The sequence below is a fragment of the Mirounga leonina genome, unplaced genomic scaffold, assembly GCF_011800145.1.
Source record: "Mirounga leonina isolate KUSES-001 unplaced genomic scaffold, KU_Mleo_1.0 Mir_125, whole genome shotgun sequence".
Taxonomy (NCBI): domain Eukaryota; kingdom Metazoa; phylum Chordata; class Mammalia; order Carnivora; family Phocidae; genus Mirounga; species Mirounga leonina.
In genome coordinates, this window is record NW_023270305.1 from 27,306,740 (window position 1) to 27,324,324 (window position 17,585).

At 60.6% G+C, this 17,585-nt stretch overlaps 1 protein-coding gene across 3 annotated transcripts; it reads right to left on the bottom strand.

Annotated features, from left to right (window-relative positions):
- Nucleotides 1-4,500: 4,500 nt before the first annotated feature.
- ARID5A (AT-rich interaction domain 5A) lies at nt 4,501-16,836 on the bottom strand. 3 transcript variants are annotated; one of them, XM_035000996.1, is made up of 7 exons: nt 16,742-16,836; nt 9,612-9,727; nt 7,996-8,116; nt 7,588-7,640; nt 6,980-7,077; nt 6,523-6,682; nt 4,501-6,106 (listed from the first exon to the last, which is right to left on the bottom strand). In XM_035000996.1, exons 1-7 carry the CDS (start codon nt 16,743-16,745, stop codon nt 4,868-4,870), a joined length of 1,791 nt encoding a protein of 596 aa, XP_034856887.1. In that variant the 5' UTR covers nt 16,746-16,836; the 3' UTR covers nt 4,501-4,867. The 3 variants fall into 3 exon arrangements, with proteins under 3 accessions (XP_034856887.1, XP_034856888.1, XP_034856889.1); XM_035000997.1 differs by lacking the exon at nt 7,996-8,116 and having other exon boundaries at nt 16,742-16,814; XM_035000998.1 differs by lacking the exons at nt 7,996-8,116; nt 16,742-16,836 and having other exon boundaries at nt 9,612-11,266.
- Nucleotides 16,837-17,585: the final 749 nt, after the last annotated feature.

The following is a 17,585-nucleotide window of genomic DNA, read 5'->3' on the forward strand; positions in this document are numbered from 1 at the left end:
CTAAGACCCCTGCCTCTGCGGAGCCCCTTCTCCCTGTTCCCTTCAGCGGCCCCTTCCCTCCCTGCGGGTTTGGGGCGGGGGGAGCTCATAACCAGGCTGGGCAGCAGCTGACACTTGCTGTGCGCTTTCAAGGAGTAGCCAGGGGCCCCGAGGAGCTGGGAAGGTCCTCTCAGGACCAGGAGTGTGTTCAAGGTGCAGCGGTCACCGGCCTTTCATCAGTCCATAGACCCTATCTGCATCTCATTCTGGGTCACAGAGCAGAACCTGCAAGTGAACGTACTCATTTCACAAATGCACAGATGTGGCCCAGGGAGAGGCAGAGGCTTTGGATAGCTCAGGAGGTGGGCAGGATGGGGTCCCACGCCCTGTCCAGCCCGCCACGGCCTGCCCCTGCTGGCCTGTGCACCAGGGGATGTGCCCAGCAGACGTGGCAACAACCTGACTCTGCCCTGCCGGCTCATCTGGAAGCCCGCCTGAGTTTCCCAGCGGTGACCTTCTTGGAGTCACTGGCTTAGGAAACTCCTGTTGGGATAACAAAGAACGAGAGCTGCCGCCTAGTGGCTGTGCAGTAGCAGGACTTTGGCTTGAACGGTGGGAACGGGGAGCCTGGGGTGGACGGGTGGCCTGGCTGGGGCTGGGTCCCTTGGGGTTGAGGACAAGCGGGCCTGCGGGGACTGTAGTGAATGAGCAGGTATACCCTGTCCACCAGGCAGCGGCCACTACCGAGCTCTAGGAAATGGTCACATGCAGCCAGAAATTCTAATTTTTAAAGAGAAGCCTGATATCCAAAATTTGATGTGAAATCTCTTGATTTTTAAACGCTGGCAACTAGTTACAAAAACATTTATTTAAATTACAGAGGTCAAACAAACTAAACACATCTTCAGGCCACTATCTGCAGGCAGCCCCTGGTCTTGAGCTGAAATGGAAATCTCTTCCCTGGGGGGCTTCCCCTGCCAGCCGGGGCCGTGCCCACCCTGAGATGCTCCCCTGCCACTGCCTCCAGGGTGGGACACTTCACTCTGCCCTGAGGGTGCTGAGCGAACCCCTGCTTCCAGACCCCGTGGCTCCCCACTGTGAAGGTCATGCCAGGAGACCCTGATCAGGTCCTTGCTGCAGTCCCTCCTCCCCATCCTCAGTTCTCCATCTCGAAGACACAGAGGCGGGCCTTGCCCCAAACCACTGCTGTGCTCTTGTGCTGATTTCAAAGCTTCCCACACCCTGGCCTCCTCGCAAACCCCCCACCCCACACAACTAACCCTCCCCCGCTCCGTGCATGTTCCCACCAGCTCACCTGGCAACACAATAGTTTTAGCCACCCCCTCATCCTCCCTCTGAAGCCATTAGGATCTATGGTCCATTGGTCCCACCCGTCCCGGGTCCCTCACTCATCCCCTCAACTTCCACTCTGGAGGCCCCCCATTGTGGTTGTCCTTGCTCAGCAGACTCTCTGGGTGCAGCTCCCACTCCCACGGCACCTCCCACTCCAACCCCCAGCTCCGCAGCCAGTGGCCCCAGGTGGCAGGGAGCCCACCCACTGCTGCTAGTCCCACAGACACTCCTGCCACTAGCCTCTTTGCGTGGGAATTGGAACTTTCCAGAAGCTCCATGGCCCTGCCCTGTGCAGCCTTGCTCTCCTGGAGATCTGGAGTTGCCCTTCTCCCTCCTCAGACCTCCCACCCCCAGTGCCCCAGTGCCCAGAGCTCCCTGGGAGAACGAAAGCACTCACTAGAATTGTCCATGCTCCCCCTCCCCCACTCCAGACCTGCGCTCAGGCATGCTGCCTGTGTCTCTGTGGATGGGCTCCCCGCCACCCCCACCCCCCAGCACCGAGTCCCACCCAGACCACAGGCCTCTTGTGAGCACCAGAGACCAGGACCCTCCTCTGCTACAGCTCACTCTGGGACCCAGAAGGCTCCACACATCCAGCCTCAGCACCTGTCGAACCCCATCTCTCCCCCAGCTCCCCCTGCTCCAACCCCGTAGGTCTAGTTCCTCAGACACACGTGCCCACTCCCACCCAAGGCCTTTGTCGTCCTGGTCCCTCTGCTCTCCCCCCAGGAGCTGCACGGCTCTCTCTGTCACCTCCTCCAGCCATTGCTCAGATGCCACCTTCTACTGAGACCTCCTGGCCACTCTGTTTAAACTCTGCACCCCAGACATGGATGGTGGTGACGGCAGCCCAACACCGTGAATGCTGTCAATGCCGCTGAATTGTACCCTAAAAACTGTCACCAGGCAAAGGGGCGGGGATTGTAGGGATGTCCCTTCCAGAGTCGCCCCACTCACCGCCGCCCTCATTCCGATCTTGGTACACGTGCTGCCAAAGCCTGCCCTTGCCGCCACCCTCAACAGCTTGAATGCCACGGCCCCGCAACCTGGTTTATGCCCCAAACGTAGGTTCTGGCCGGTCCCCAGGGCAGAGTCGGGGACCGTCGGGACCCAGCAGGAAGGCAAAGGGCTGAGTGTGAAAAGCAAGAGGACCTGGAGCGCACCTGTCCATTTAGATGGAAGCAGGTGCATGACGCCCTTGCAAGGAGTCAGGCACTCCCCCCGCAGCTGAAGCTAACTGAGCTCTCAGAGCTGTTTCCTCATTTGTAAATCAGGATGGTACCTTCGCCGGGAATTGTGAGCGGCGAGTGAGGAAAATCACGTAAAGCGTCACACGGGAAACGCAGGGCACAGGAGTGTTCCAAGAAGCATGCCCACATTAAGCTCTGGGGATTTGCTGACGCCCCAGCAAGGGTGGCGGCCTCCTGCCCAAGGACCAGGCTTGGCCGGGGCCGCCTCTCAAAGAAAGGTGTAGTCCCCGGAGCAGCCTCCAGAGGGCACCACCAGCACAGCTCTGAACCTTCTGTGCCCAAGTTCTGCCGCCAGGCGCGCACCTCCCACCTCTGTGCCAGAGCGAGGCCGCTGTGGCTTTGCGGATGGAAGGGACCCCAGCGACCCTGCCCCATCTCAGGCGGGACCCTGCACAGAACAAGTAGCCCTCGCCTCCCCCTTCCCCAGGGGGATCTGACCCCATAGCCTTTGGCCCGGCACCCAGGGCGCTTGCAGTGAGGGTGGCAGGAGAATTCAGCCCTCCCACCCCAACTGTCCGCCACTCCAGAAGCCTGCAGAGATGGGCAGCATGCCGGTGTGTGTGGGAACCGGGGGTTCGGGACTGGAGGTCAGGTAGCTACTCGGGCTGGAACCTGGCATTGCCCAGGAGGGAGGTGGGGAATTGGGGGACCCCCTGCAGAGCCAAGAATGGTGACCGCCACCCTCTGGCTACCCCATTGCTGGCCCCGGCCTGTGCCCCATCTGAGCTCCCCCTCCACAGGCAGCTTCCAGAATCGGAGGCTGGAGGCAAGAGGCGGCTGGATGGGATGCCTTTAGCCTGGGTAGCCCACCCCCTGGTGCTAGATATGTTGTGTGTGCCCTGGTCCGGGTTCTGTCCTACTCAGTGGTGGCATTGGGCAAACAGAGCCCATCCCTGGCCTCAGCCTACTCATCTGTTAACTGTGTAGGGCGGGGCGGGGGGGGGGCTGTCATCACATAGATTGCCCCTCCCATGGCCTGAGCTCCTGAGTGTCCCAGGAGGCAGGGCAACTTCCAGCGGAGGAGGTCAAAAGCCACCGCTGACCAATCTGAGGCTGGCGGTTGGGGGCCTGGCCCCACACCTACTACCCCTGCATCCATCAGACTGCCTCAGGCTGTGGCGCCTGGCCGGGAGAACAGGCAGCCTGGGGAGGGGAGGGAAGCCTCGGAAAGGGGTCCTACCTCCCTCCTACTGAGACAGATGCCCCCCCCCGCTCCCCAAACAGAGCCTTTAAGAAGGAGGGTGTTAGGCTGCAGGGTTGGAGCCCCCAGAGCAACCATGGCTGAGAACGCAGATGCCCAGGCCAAGATCCTGGCTGCTTCACTCCCCTTTGCCTCTTGGCGCCTCCCCCGCCAAGAACATCCTGGTCCAACTCTGTGCAGCACGCGAGGGGGAGCGGGATGGGGGCTTTGGGAGGAATCAGCAGCAAGCCCTGTGAGCCCATCACCAAGACAGACCAAGTCAGGTTCCCTGCTCACCCCCTCTGCCCCCAGGGGGGCTGCTACCAGCTGCAGGGCTCATCCTACTGTTCACCGGGGTCCTGTGGCTTTGCTCTGGATACTGGAGTCACACCCAAGAGCCTAACTCTGCTGTCGCTTCCTTGCTGGGGGAACAAGGGCAAGTCGCCAGCCCTCTCTGAACGTCAGACCCCCACCTGTATGATGAGGAAGGTAACAGGCAGCTGTGCTGAGACTCTCCTATGAAAAGTGGGTAGAAGGCACAGGATAAAGGTCACCACCTGCTGAAGTATGAACAGGAGGCTGAGTCCTGCTTTGGGTCCCGCTCTTCGGTGGGGGCGGGGGCATTTCAGATCTGAGTGGATGCTCGTAGGTCTCTCTCTTTGGCTCCCCCAGCCATGAGCACACCCCAGCCTCCCCTGCCCCCGGGAAGGTCCACACCATGCACACCTCAGGGCCAGGTGGATTCACGTTGGTCTTTTATTGGATTTTCCACGGGCAGCCTGGATACCTCAAGCTGCTACCCAGTGCCTCAGCCCTTCAGCATGTTCCTGGCTTCCACTCTGGGGACCTAGCTGGGGGCTGCCAGCCGGGCACTGTCTTCTCCCGATGCCCCGCGACTGGGGCCCCGGGCTTAGGCTGCTTCCTTGAGACAAACCCGGTTTTCCCACGGCCTCCCTCTTTGTGCCAGGCCGCCCAGACAGGGGTGCGTTCCTGCTCTGCGCACAGCCAAGCTCTCCTGGGCACTAGGCTCCAGCCCAGACCCCGGGCAGTGCCCCCCAGCACAGGCCATTTCAGACCCTGCACAGCACAGCACTGGGGCTCGGACCTAAAGCTTGGTGTTGAGGTGGAAGAAGTGGGGTGCTGCGTAGGTGGTGGCAGGTGGCACGTGCCATGCAGATGAGGCTGGGCAAAGTCTGTGGCGAAGGGTGCTGTCGAAGGACGCCGGGGGGAAGTGCATCAGACCCGTGGCCACGGGGGAGGGCGCTGTCGTGGCCAGGAAGTGGGCCGGCAAGGCAGGGATGACCAGGGGGCTGAAGGGGAGCGTGGCCTGGCCCTTTAAGTGGTCCGGGGTGCCGGCAAAGTTCAGCGGGCAACGCAGCATGGTGCCCCTATAGGCCTCGGGGAGGGCAGGCCCCAGCGCTGGGCCCAGCAGGCAGGACACGGCCAAGCCAGACCCCATGGATTTGGCCCCACACTCCTTGGCGTCCACCTCCTTAAGAAAGGGAGACACGGCCCGCAGTTTTTTGCCGCCATGGGCCAAGCCCTCTTCTTCCAGGCTGCGCTTCTTGCTCAGGCCTGGGCTGCTACGGAAGGTAGCGAGGGGAGCAGGGCTCTCGGCAGGGACCTTGGCCATGGGGGACACCCAGCAGGCTTTGGGCTTGGGGTAGGGGCTGCCCCTTCTAGAGCTGCCTTTATGGAATGCAGACGGGCGGTTGGCGTCCCCGCCCCACACCAGCTGGGGCTCCTTCACCGCCAGGCCCTCCTCTTTGCCAGGAGGCCCCAAGAGCACCCCATCTTTAAAACTGGGCAAGAAGTCCCGGGGGTGCTGGCTGACAGGCTTCAGCACCTCAGTGGGGTACGCATGGAAACAGCCAGTGAAGATGGGGGCTGGCAGGCGGGGACCCGCTTGAGCCTCCTCCCTGAGGCTGCCACCAGGGGCCTGTAATCCCTCCTGAGGGGTCAGCCGGTGCCTGGAGTTCTCAGCTGGCCTTCCCGGGCTCCGCGGACTTCCCGGCACGAGAACAGCTGGGGATGCCTGGGGGTCCCCGTGGGGACTGCCTGCCCCGTGGCGACAGCCCTCCTCCTGGCACTGCAAGGCCTCTGCCTTGCTCACCTGGGCCAGGAGCTTCTTCTTGGCCAGTGGAGACATGATGCCGTGGGCTCCTTTGCAGTAGAAGGTGGCCAGGAGCCGCTTGTAGGCCTCAGGACAGCCTCCGGCACCCACGAAGGGCAGAGAGGGCCCCAGGGCCGGGCCTGGCTGTTCCGGGCCCTCCCGGGGGGGCTCCTGGCTGGGAAGCCGCACCAGGTCAGGGGCGGCGTCGGTTTTCGTCTTTCCAGGTACCATCTAGAAGGAGAAAAGGCCATGCCTCAGTGCTGGCTGTGAGCCGTGTGCCCTGATGGGGGGTGGGGCGGTGGCGGGGAGGACCCCATGGCAGCAGGGGCACAGAGGCGTACCCAGAAGCCTCTGTGAGAAGTTCCCCAAAGGCATCCTGGCCTCTGAACAGACATAGCCTGGCATCAGGACACAGGGCCTAGTGACCAAGGTGCAGACTGGAGTTCAGACCCAACGTGGCCCCTCATTTGAACTTGCGCAACCATTGCCCCTGAGCACCCCCCCCCCCCCCCCCCCCCCGCCGATCTGCCCTTAGAGCAGGTTCTGGGTATCCCCGGGCAGGGAGTTCTGCATCCATGGCGCAGGCGGGGAGAGGGGAGAGGGAGGCCCAGCGTCTGCTGGTGGCCCCAGGCGGGCTCAGGCCTTACCTGGTCCAACCACTTCTCCTCCTTGGCCTTCTTCGGCTTCTCAGGGGCCCCGTCATCCCCCCGGGGCTCCTTGGCCATCTTGTACTGCTTCCTGGGCTTGGATGGGGGCAGCGGCTTGTCGTCTTCCCCCTTCAGATGCCGCACGTACGGGAGCACCAGCCTGAGGAGGAGGCCCGCGTGTCCACCAGGAGGCCGGCCTGGAGGCATGCGCCACGCCTCCCAGCTGTCTGGGCCCACCCGGCCTCCCCGCACCGGGGACACCCTGCCGGCCCCCGGGGCCCATGCTCCTCCTCGCCTTGTCCAGGGGCCCGCAGCCCGGCCGCCCCGCAGAGCTCCCGGCTGGGATGAGCACAGCGCACACCGCTCAGGCAGCTCGTGGTGTGTGCCCACCGCACCCCACTCCCGGCCCCACTTGGGGCTGAAGGGTCCTGGAGCCGGGGTCTCCGCCCAGCCGTACCTCTCGTAGTGGCGGCGTGTGCACGTGGCCGCACTCGTGCTGCCCGGGCTGCCCCCCAGCTCGTCGTACACGTTCTTCCAGAGGCGGCGGCCTGTCACCTGCAAGGGCACCGCGTGAGGGCACGAGTGGCGTGCGCTCCCCTGGCGGGGGGGGGGCATCCTGGCAGCTCCAGGCCCCTACTTGGCAGGGATGGGGGCAAGGACTGCAGTTTTGCAGCTGCTTCTCCAGCAGCAGAGGGTGGGGGTGAGGTTGGGAGGAAGGGGGGCTCCCCTGGCCGCCAGCCAGGTCTCCCTCCCAGGGGCCGCCGCCTGACTGCCAGCCCCGCAGCTTTCCCAGCACGGGGGGCACGGGGCAGACAGAACAGATGGGAAGACAGGAAAACTTGCTTTGAGCAGCAAAGTACCAGTGGGCAAGGCAGGCCTCCTCCCGCACAGTATGCAGGAGAGCTGCGCGAGCGGTAGGACCTGGGACCCCGTCTCTTCCTCCTGTCTGGCCGTGAGGACTGCTCTGTCCCCAGACAAGGCTCTTCCTCCCCGGGTCCCCACATGGCACAGTGCGGATGGGCTGCGAGATGCCACATGCTGAAGACTCAGAGGTCCCCTCCTTACCATCTCATAGGCCCCCAGCTTCTCCACTGCTTTGTAGATTTTCCACAGGTTAACTGGAGAAGAGAGAGGGCAGGGCCCCTGTCAGTCTCTGTGGGAGGAAGGGGCAGCCAGCAGCCCATTCCCATGGACCTGTCCGGCAGGCACGGAACCAGCAAGCGCCCGGACAGTGCCATCGCAAGGGATGGCTGGGCCAGACCCCGAGCACTGGGGGCCCGGTGGCCGGTGAGGACAGAAATCCGGCCCCACCCACTGCAGCCCTGCGCCTGGGGTGGGGGGTCCTTTCTGTGTGCAACCCCTGTCGGCTGGCATCACCCAGGGCTGCCCAGAGTGGAGGTGCCTGCCCGACACCCTGCCTGGATGGGACCCCCTGCCGGGCTCCCCCTCCCTGCCTGCACCCCAGGGACGCACTCTGCTTGAAGCCGAGATGGGGCACCCTCTCGATGGGCGTGTGTCGCTCCTTCATGAACTTGTAGAGGCTGACCAGGAAGGCCTGCTCCTCCTCCCGCTCCCCGCCTGCCTCGGGGGAGTCCTGGGGAAAGAACAGGAGGCATTGGGGTGAGCCCCCAGTTGGTGGGTGGCTGGGGACAGGCAGAACGGCTGGCTGCTGGGGCGGGAGGGGGGTGTGGCCCCCAGCCCCAGGCTCCCATAGGAAGCAGCAGGCCCCCGGCGCCCAGCTTACAGCTCTGGGCTGGAGTGCCTGTGTCTGGCATCAGAAAGGTGCAGCCGTCAGCTGTTAGCACCCAGGACCCGCGGTCAGGGTCCACTGGGGCCCGGCTCCAGCGACGGCCACCAGAGCAGCCCCGCAGCTTCTAGGGCTCTCTGCAGGTACAGACCGCCTCTCTACCTTGCTCTAGATTTGCTGTGTCTGCATCTCAGCTCCTCTACCAGACTGTGAGCTCCTGGTGGCGGCCTCAGACTGTGGTCAAAGCCGAAGGAACAAAGTGCCCGGTGTTTTCTGGCACTGCGGGGCTGCGTGTCCCCCAAGCCTTTGCCGTGGTGGGCTGCCTCTCTGAGCCGCCAGTCTGCGTGCTGCATCCAGGGCGGCGAAGCCCCATCCCGGGTTCCTGACACCCCGCTGTCAGATACGCAGGACTTTCGGTTTCTGCTTCCAGAGGGGCAATTTCTGCCAAGGCTATTCATTTGGTTGGTGGCTCAGGGCAGAGGGGTATGGTTGGGCTGGGACCCAGGGCTTGGAGAACAGACAGCTCCCAGGTCCTGGATGGGGAGGCCCCAAACACCGGAAGGATGTAAGTCATTGGGGCCGGGAACAATACAGAGAGTCGTGTGTTCCCCAAATATTCGAGTACCACTGCAGTGTTTCTGACCCCTGATAACAAATGGCACACGAACTCACGAGTCACCTAAGAAACCGTAACCTATGGGGGGACCCCGGCAGCTGGTCTGGTGCAGGCCTCAGAAGGAAGGCACTCTCACGGCCGCTCTTCCCGTGAATTCGCTCTTCCACGCAAGCTGTTAAGAACTGTTAGCATCTGCAACTACTCTTCTACGTGAATCAAGAGTCTTACTCCAGACTGTGCCACCAAAGCAAACGGCCAAAAGGAGTGGATGTTGAGGCCAAGGCTCCACGTCACCCATGGCTCCCTCTCAGACTACACTCACCAAAATGGCCTCAGTGGTCTCGCTGAGTGACTTTGATATCCACGCTGTGAACTTGGAGGGATGCATGGATGTACGTGTGGCTTATCCTAAAAGAGTGCTTTTATCTGTTTTATTCATCAGGGTTCCAGGCAAATCATTTGCTAAAAGGGTTCTGCTAGGAAAACTAAGTCTGAAACCCCTCCCAGGGGTGACAGGCGGGTCCTCCTGTCCTGGGCTCCCAGCTCCCACACCTCCTGACACAGGCCCGAAACCGCAGGGCTGGGTCCCTCTCCTGGCTCTGCAGGCTGGAAGGTAGGGAACACGCCCTCCTGAGAGCTTGGGGAGTCCCCAAGTTCACCTGGGAGGCTGTGCACAGGGGAGGGGGGAGGGCAGGGAGGAGGCTCCCCAGGGGTCACCCAACTCACCTCCAGATGGACGGGGCTCTGGCTTCTGCTCTGCTCAGCATCGGGTTGGGGGGACACAGATGGGTCTAGGGGATCACCCTCCTCTGACTGTTTCCTTTTTGCTTTGACAGGAGGTGCTGCAAGGAGAGGAGCAAAGGGGAGGGGGATAGGGGAGGGAGGGAGAGAGAGAGAGCACTTGAGATGCAGGCCTGAAGAACAGGCAGTGAGGAGAGGTCCTCCAGGAGAGGTGGTGGGTCCTCCCGTCCTCCATCAGAACCTGCCAGGTGGGAAGCGACTTCTTCCTTCTGCCCCCTGGTCCCTGACTGCACGCAGGCTGGCCCTCCACACGCAAATACGGGCTCACCCTGGTGGCCCACTCTGCCCTCCCTCCTCTCTGCGGGGCTCACCCCCAACCGGGCCCCGCGCCTGCTGCTGTTCCTTCCTCTGTTCCAGCCAGCTACCCACGTTGAGGGAGGGAGGGAAACCCTAAACCACCCTGGGGTCAAGTCAGAGGAGGGTGAAGGGTGGGGCTGTGGTGCTCAGGGAAATCCTGTCTCCAAAACCTGCCCCACATTCAGGCAGAACGTTTTCACAGCACCTCAGCCGAACTGGGAAAGCGGCTGAGGCTCCTGTGTTTGTGAGTCCGAAGGCACCAGGGCAGTGCTTGGATCCTCCAGGAATCATCGAGAAGACTGGAAGCTCCTGGTTATGAAACATCGGATCTTTCCAGGGGCGCCCGCCGAACTCTAACTGCCCCTAATGAGGCCATTTACTCCTCCCACCCGCAAGGGTCTGGTAACCCTTCAGGTCTCACCTGACAAGCCACTTCCTCTGGGCGGCCCTTCTCAGCCCCCAGCCGAGCACAGCACTCCTGCCCACCACCCCGGTTCAGTGAGGTCTGCCAGCACCCCGCACAGTGGGTGCCAGGTGTCAGGGAGAGGGAGCGAGTCTCCCAACAACCTGCATGGGGCAGGGCTGGATTTTACTGAGGGCAGCCATGAGCTGATGGCTGCAGAAACCCGCAAAAACCCCTGGAACGGGGAACCGGCCTCAGGCGCGCTGACAGGCAGGCAGGGCACCTGAGCTCCGGAGCCCACGTCTCAGATCACCCTCTCTTTCTTTCTAACTGGCCTTTCCTTTTTGTTAGCCTAGTGTGAACGGTCCCATTCTCCTGATTTGCTCCAGCTCAGGAAATCCTTCCTGTTGGCACCTGTGAGAGTCCCCTCCTGTCCTAGAGAGAAAAAGCATCTCCATAACAACCATAAACCCAGACCAGCGTGACCCCCGAGGCCAGAGCCTCTGGCCACATGTCCCCTTCAGTAGCTGCTCACCCAAGGGCTTGCGCCCTGGTTCCTGCAAGGTGGGGCCCTGGCTCTTCCCCGTATGCGCTCTTATTTAGTCCCAGGAGGGAGCTCATGTTAAAGAGGCAGAAACTGAAGCCAGAGAGGCTTCCTAGGAGACCCAGGCTCAAAACGAGGTCTGTCTGACCACCAGGCCAAGTGGCCAGGTCTGGCCACCACTGTGGCTGCTATTGTTACCACCAGGATTTGCAGAGCCTTGATGGAGAGTCCAAATAAGCCTGGAGGAGAAACCCATGCGAAAGCTTGTCAAAAAGAAAGACACTCGGGCCTTCCTCTCAGGCTGGCTTCTGACCAATCAAGACATGGTCAATATCCAGAAATAACTAAGTGTTAACAACTGAACCCCCCCCACACCCCACCCAGCAGGCTGATGCCTTTCTTCCTGAGTTCTCGGGTGATTCTGTGCCTCAGTCTTCACTTCTGCAAAACGGGAGAGAAAGACCCTTGAGTCCTTTGCTCACTGCCCCCGAATTGGTGAAGTCTCCCGGGTCACTGGCGCACCTGCTTCCACCAGCTCTTCTCCTTGCCGCCCACCTCCCCTGTTTTCACACCCTCTCTGCCTTCTTTCCCCCTGGTCCAGCTTCAAAGGACTCTCTCCATCCTGAGTCCTCCATGGGGTGTTAGGGTTAGGGGGCGGCTTCTCACTGGAGCCTGCCTGCAAGCTTGCTACGTGCCCCTGCAAGCTGCACCCTTGGCCTCCAAAGAATAAGGTGGTAGGACCAGGGTCCATTAGAATCACCAGGGAGCATTTTAAGGACACTGATAACTGTGTCCCCCACCCCCCGCCCCAGTTTGATTTAAGGTTCTGCAAGGGGCATCAGAGTTTAAAGCTCCCTAGCGGATCTCAAAGGGCAGCCAGGACCTCTGTCCCTTCTGCCTGGTTCCAGAGTCAGTGAGCTCTGCCTGGGCCACACTGAGGGAAACCTCCTGGAGTCGGGTACTCAGATTACCTGGAAAGGAGGTCACCAATCTGAGCTGTTTAACCCCAGACAGGAAAAGGATTCGGGCTCTTGCCTAGAGCCACAAAGGGAAACGCTCTCTTTATCTCTGTGTCCAGCTGAGTCCCCAAATGAACTCAGCCTCCCTCCTCTCCCAACCAGGCTAGCTAGCATGCTCTCTGCCCTGGCAGGGCCTCCTGGGCCCCCTGCTTCCACAGCCTTAGCTGAGGGAGAGCCCCCCTTTCTCCAGGAAGCCCTCTGTCCTGTCCCTGGCTCCCCTAAACCCTCCCTTCCCCAGTCATTTGTAGACCAGGGTTCCAGATAATCTTCATTTGGAAAAGGGTTCTGCTAGGAAAACTAAGTCTGAAACCCCTGCCTGCCAGCCTCCCAGCTCTCCCACCTTCCAATACAGCCGACACAGGGCTGGGCTGCTCTCCTGGCTCTGCAGGGGAGGGAAGCGGATTAGGAGACCAGCGATCCCAGGCTCCCAGCCACATCCAGCCTGCAAGAGGCAGGAGAGTCCCACTTGCTCGGGAGTGAATGCTGCTGCCAGGAGCCACTGAGTTCCTGTCCTGCTCTCGCCCACAAAGCCTCCCATGCCCTACTGTAATGGGGAGGTGGATCCATTTTGCTTTTTCCATCCAGAAAGCAATAATGACAATAATGGTGATGATTATTTCATTGTTTACTTTGAACACATCTGGAATCTATAAGGTGTGAGATAGGGATTTAATCATATTTCCCCCCAGTGGTGAGGTGGTCCCAATAGAGACTGAGTGATTCCCTTCCCCCAGTGATTTGAAATGCTACTCTCCCCATAATCTAAAGGCTGATAAGGAATATACTTGAAACTGTTTCTGGACTTTTCTGTTCTGTTTCATTCACTGTGGCAGGCCAGCACTGGTGCGCACTGTGTTAATTGTAGAACAGCTTACTATCTGGAGGACAAGTCCCCCATCATTAGTCTTTTTAAATCATTTTTTTCTGAACTTCAGGATAATCTTATCACATTCCCTTAAAAAAAGAAAACAAACCACTGGGGGTTTGGTTGAATTGCATTTAAATTTAGCAATCACTTTGAAGAAAAGTAACACCTTTCTGATACAGCATCTTCCTTTTTCAGGACTGCACATCTCCACAGATTCAGGTCTCCCCTTGCTGTCCTCAGATGTTCCTTCCTAAAGGCCCTGTGTGTTTCCTGTTGAGCTTATTCCTCAGGTTTTGTGCAGCTAGATAATAGTGTGAGAAAGCTCTGGTAACCTACAGTAGGACTTGGTCCACAGCCGCTGAGGTTTCCTCCTGCTGCTGTTAGGGAGAGGGCAGGGGGCTGCTGGTTGGGCCAGGATATGAGCCCCTGGCCCCTGGTGACCCAGTGCCTCACCGGGCAGTGAGGAGGGGCGGCAGAGTGCTGGGCAGGGGGAATGCCCAAGGCCCTTCTGGCATCGGGAACCTGATTTCTGTTTAACTCCATGGCTTGTGTTGAAGTCAAGCTTAACGCCCAGGTCCGAAAACCACAGCAGTGAAGAGGTTGGTTTAAGTCACTAACTCCAAAAGAGGCTGCTCCCCGAAGGCTGCTTGTTCTCAAGCCATTCCCTACTTCCCTCTCGGTACCATACACTCCACCACCTCCAATCAGTGCTCCTTCCTGGTGGGCCCTGGACTAGGCATTTTTGGACACTGCTTCACAGAATCTAGCCACCCAATGGATACTATGTCCCCCTTTTTACAGATACAACACATAAGGATCCCAGAGGTTCAATAACTCGCCTGAGGTCACGCAGCTTCCTAGTGGCAAAGCTGGGATTCAGAACCAGTGCAATCTGACTGTCCCAAGGCTCTGAACCCTGAGATCTAGGGTTTTTAATGGAAGCAGGGAGTCCCCAAGCTCCTTATCTGCTCAAAGGGTGTGGGCTTGCTTCTTGCCCCCGAGTGGGTTTGCCTCTGCTGAGAAGCTGAAATCAGATAGGCGCGGGGTAGGAGAGACGGGAAGGGGCTCTGTCTCCAAAGAGGTGCATCTTTCACCAAATCAGCCACTGCTTCATTACTGCTTGTTTCCCCATCCACAGGTGGGTGTGCTGGACCCCCATGCGCCCGATGTTCTAAGAACAAAGTGAGAAACAAGGCTTCCCACACAAACCACAGCCAAGTGGTGCGTGTGCACACCACCCCCCACAGGGAGATCTGAGGTCTGCCTGTCCTGCTCGCTCCCCTCTGTGTCTCACCGTCCAGAGCACTGTGGGGGCAGGGGACAGGTGCTCCATAAACAGCCACAGGGGTGCAGTATAAGCTACTTGCTCTCAGATGCTCCCGGTACAGAGAGGGGCTTGGGCTGTGACTAGTTCAAGGCCACAGAGCCTGTCAGAGACCTAGTGCCAGACTGCACCGCCTATAGGTATCTCCTCGCTCTCTCTCTCCCTCCCTCCCTTTCCCGCTCCCTCCCTCCCCCCTCTTCTCTCCGCCGACCCGCCCCATTCACCCCTGGTGTGATGGGAAGGAAGTAACACTTCCTTTCATGAAAAGTCACCCCCTGGGAGCACTGCGTCAATTACGACAATAATCGTAAGGGCAGTCCCAATAACAACCAGCAGAAACGGCCCCACCTCGCCCGAGGTTGTTGGCTTAAGTTTCTCTTAGTTTGAGCCCCGAGCTGAAACAAAGACAGCCTTTGAGGCGGCCCGTCCTCTCGGTGGCCCAGGAGCCGGCTGCCTGGCAGAGGAGGCTCGGCGTGGAGCTCTCTCCAGGGGGCAGTTTGGGGAGGGAGGAACTGCAAGGGGCTGTGCTCCAGCCAGCACTGAGGACAGCCGAGCGGGACATGGGACCCCTGAAGGCACAGGGTCCAGCTTCTGCCCCAGCCCTGCCTCAGTGTCCCAGCCAGGGCATGGGGGACGCAGGGTTTGAGGCAGTGGGGGCCAAGATGACAGTCTTGAGAGGAATATAGAAAGGTAGGGGTCATGGGGGCTCCACATGTAAGACTACCATCTCATAACTCCACTGGGATGCCTGTCCCCCTTTTGCCAGCTCTGGGAGGTCCTAAAAGACCCTATTCCGGACTAGGCTGACTCCCCACTGTCCCGTCTCTCCAAGTCTGGGAGGTCTTGGTAACAGTAACAGTTCCATCTATGGATGGTTTCCTATGTCCCCATGAACTATATTCCAGGTTCCCATTCCACCGTGGCTTGTCCCAAGACATGGCCCAAGAGAGAAACAAAGCCAGGATGGGAGGAAGGCTGCTTAACTGCTGCCTGGGGCACGCCATGGCCTACTGCTTTTCCACCGCCCACCCCCACACCCAGAGACCCCGAGGGCCTACCAGGGAGTGTGGGCACTACCTGGCCAGTTTACCCCCAGGTAACAGGAAAGCAAGAGGGAGGGGAGAGGTGTTGGAGGCCTGCCTCTCCTTCACTGCCAGACCTCACTCTGAGCCTCAGTTTCTCTGACTGGATATCAAAGAAAGAGGGCCTGATCCTCTGAGGTCCTTCCTGCCTCTGCCACTCCGAGTTCTAGCCCCGGGGCGGGTGCCCAGGATTCTGGTGGAGTCTGGAACTCCACTCTCTGGGGCCAGACTCTCTAGACACCATCTCCCACCCCTCCTTTGCCGCGGCGGGCATGTAGGCGCAGAGACGCTGACACCCCCAACAGTGGTCCTCCGGAGGGGGCGGGAAGCACCTGTTAGCCTCCCCTTGGCCCCTCAGACTCCTCCCGGCCGGCAAACCACCCCGCAAACAAAGGGCCGCTGGGCCCGGCCAGCGCAGTGCCGCCGGACATGCACCCTGAGCCCTCGCGGTCCGGCGCTTGGAAAGCCCCGCCACCCTCCCACCCACGTCGGCGGGCCTGGGGGACCTGAATCCCGCCTGAGGGCGCCCCCCACCCCGGGACACTCTGCGGAGGGACAGAGATGCGGCCACTCCGCAGCTCCGGCCGGCCGAGCGCGAAGCCAAACATCTCTCGTCGCACACTCGCTGCCTGAGCTTCAACTCTCACCCCCATCACTCCCGGGGCCGCCACCCTGTCCCTTCTGGAGACCCGAGGAAAGAGAAGAAAAACATAAGAAAGAAGACGACAGCAAAGAGGGAAGCTACCTCTTTCCTGCCAGGGGGCAGAAGAGGATGGACAGGAGACAAGAATAAGAGAGAACGGAGAAGAAAAGAGAAAAGGGAAGAGAAAAGAGAAAGCGTAGGGGATGGGAAGCCGGTAACCGCCGAAGGATCAGAACACCCCTCTGCTGAAAGAGGAACAGTTGATTCTTCAAAGTGCGTTGAGCAAGTTCTTCAAAACCCGCGCAGAGTCACTTTCAGGAAACGGCGGCCGCAGTGGAAAGCGCCCCGCGCGCGCCCAGGGACCCCGGTGCCTCTTCTCGGCGGCGCCGGCGAGTTCTGAGAACCCCGGGGATGGGGCGGGGCGGGGGGGCAAATGGGGGCGGGGAGGCAGAGAAACTGCTGCGGACAGCCTGTCACAACAAATTAGCTGAGACCAGCTCGAGATTGAAACCACAGCAGGAAGTGGGATGACAGAACCGTATAGGACTTGGTAAATTTCAGCCAAAAGACGACGAAAAGAGTTTCGAGATAAACGTCCGGGAAGCCCCTGGCCGCCAAAACTTTTTGTCTCTCCTTTTTTTCGAAGAGTGTGCGCCGACACCCAGCCTCACCCCTCCCGCACAGGGCGAAGGGCGCTGGCGCCCCAGGCCGGGCTAGGTCGCCGGCGCCTTCGCCCCGGAGTCCACGCCCGGCCCCGCTCCGCCCTCCTAGCGGCCCCGACAGCCACGAGGGCCCGGAGGGGATCTGGCAGGGCAACCTCGCCCCCTCTGCGGGGCCCCCAGCCCCGTCCCGGGACAGGTCACGGAGCCGCTTACCCATGGCCCGGCGAGGTCCCTCGGCGCCCGCCCGAGGCCCTCCGCACGCCCGGCTCACCGACCCCGCGCTCTCCGCGCAACTGGCCCGAGGCGCCGCAACCCTGCCGCCTCCCCGCCGCCCCGCCCCGCCCCGCCCGGGCACCGCCCCCACCCCGCTCTGGGCTCCGGTTGGTGGGCCCAATTCCTCCGCGCGGGGGCGGAGGCCGCCCCCTGAGCCCGGGGGCCTCTGGGAGTTGTAGTGAGCTTTCCGTCTCCCCCGGCTCTGAGACCCAGGTACCTGAAGTAGGCTCTTCGCCTAGAGGGGCTGAGGCAGGACACCCAGGAATCACTGCTGCCTGTGCCTCAAGACTAGTTCCAAAACTAGTCTTGGAAAATTCCTCCTTGCTCGTCAGTAGGGCACTGAGGCAGAGTGGGGTGAGCAAAGTGCTTCTGACTTTGACTTGAACTGGGTCATGGGTATTCTCCAACTCCCACCCAGACCAACACAGAAGTAGAGGTGGTTGGTGTTAGCGAAACAAGGCCCCCAGCCCAAACTAGCAAGTAAGTCCTTTGGTCAAAGTTCCGTGGGGTCCTAAAAACCCTTGGTGCAGGAAGCCTGCCCACTGTGGCCAATGTCCATAAATGTCGCAAGGACAGAGACTGGCAGCTACAAAGCATTCCAACGAGGGGCCATGACCCCTGCTTGGGGAGCTGAGGGTGAGGTTAGGGTGGGATGGGCACCAGAGGAGCTGCTGAGCCGGCTGCGTCGGCTTCCACCGAAGGGAGGAGTTAGATGGCTGCGCAGCACAGAAGAGGAAACTGAGGCTCACCTTTGAGAGCCCAAGGTCTCACAGCATCATTCACA

Coding starts and splice junctions, on each gene's coding strand:
- ARID5A (XM_035000996.1), bottom strand. Junction 7,641..7,995: donor CCATCTCGGCTTCAAGCAGA/GTGCGTCCCTGG, acceptor TCTCTTCTCCAG/TTAACCTGTGGAAAATCTAC. Junction 7,078..7,587: donor AGCTGGGGGCCTATGAGATG/GTAAGGAGGGGA, acceptor GTGCCCTTGCAG/GTGACAGGCCGCCGCCTCTG.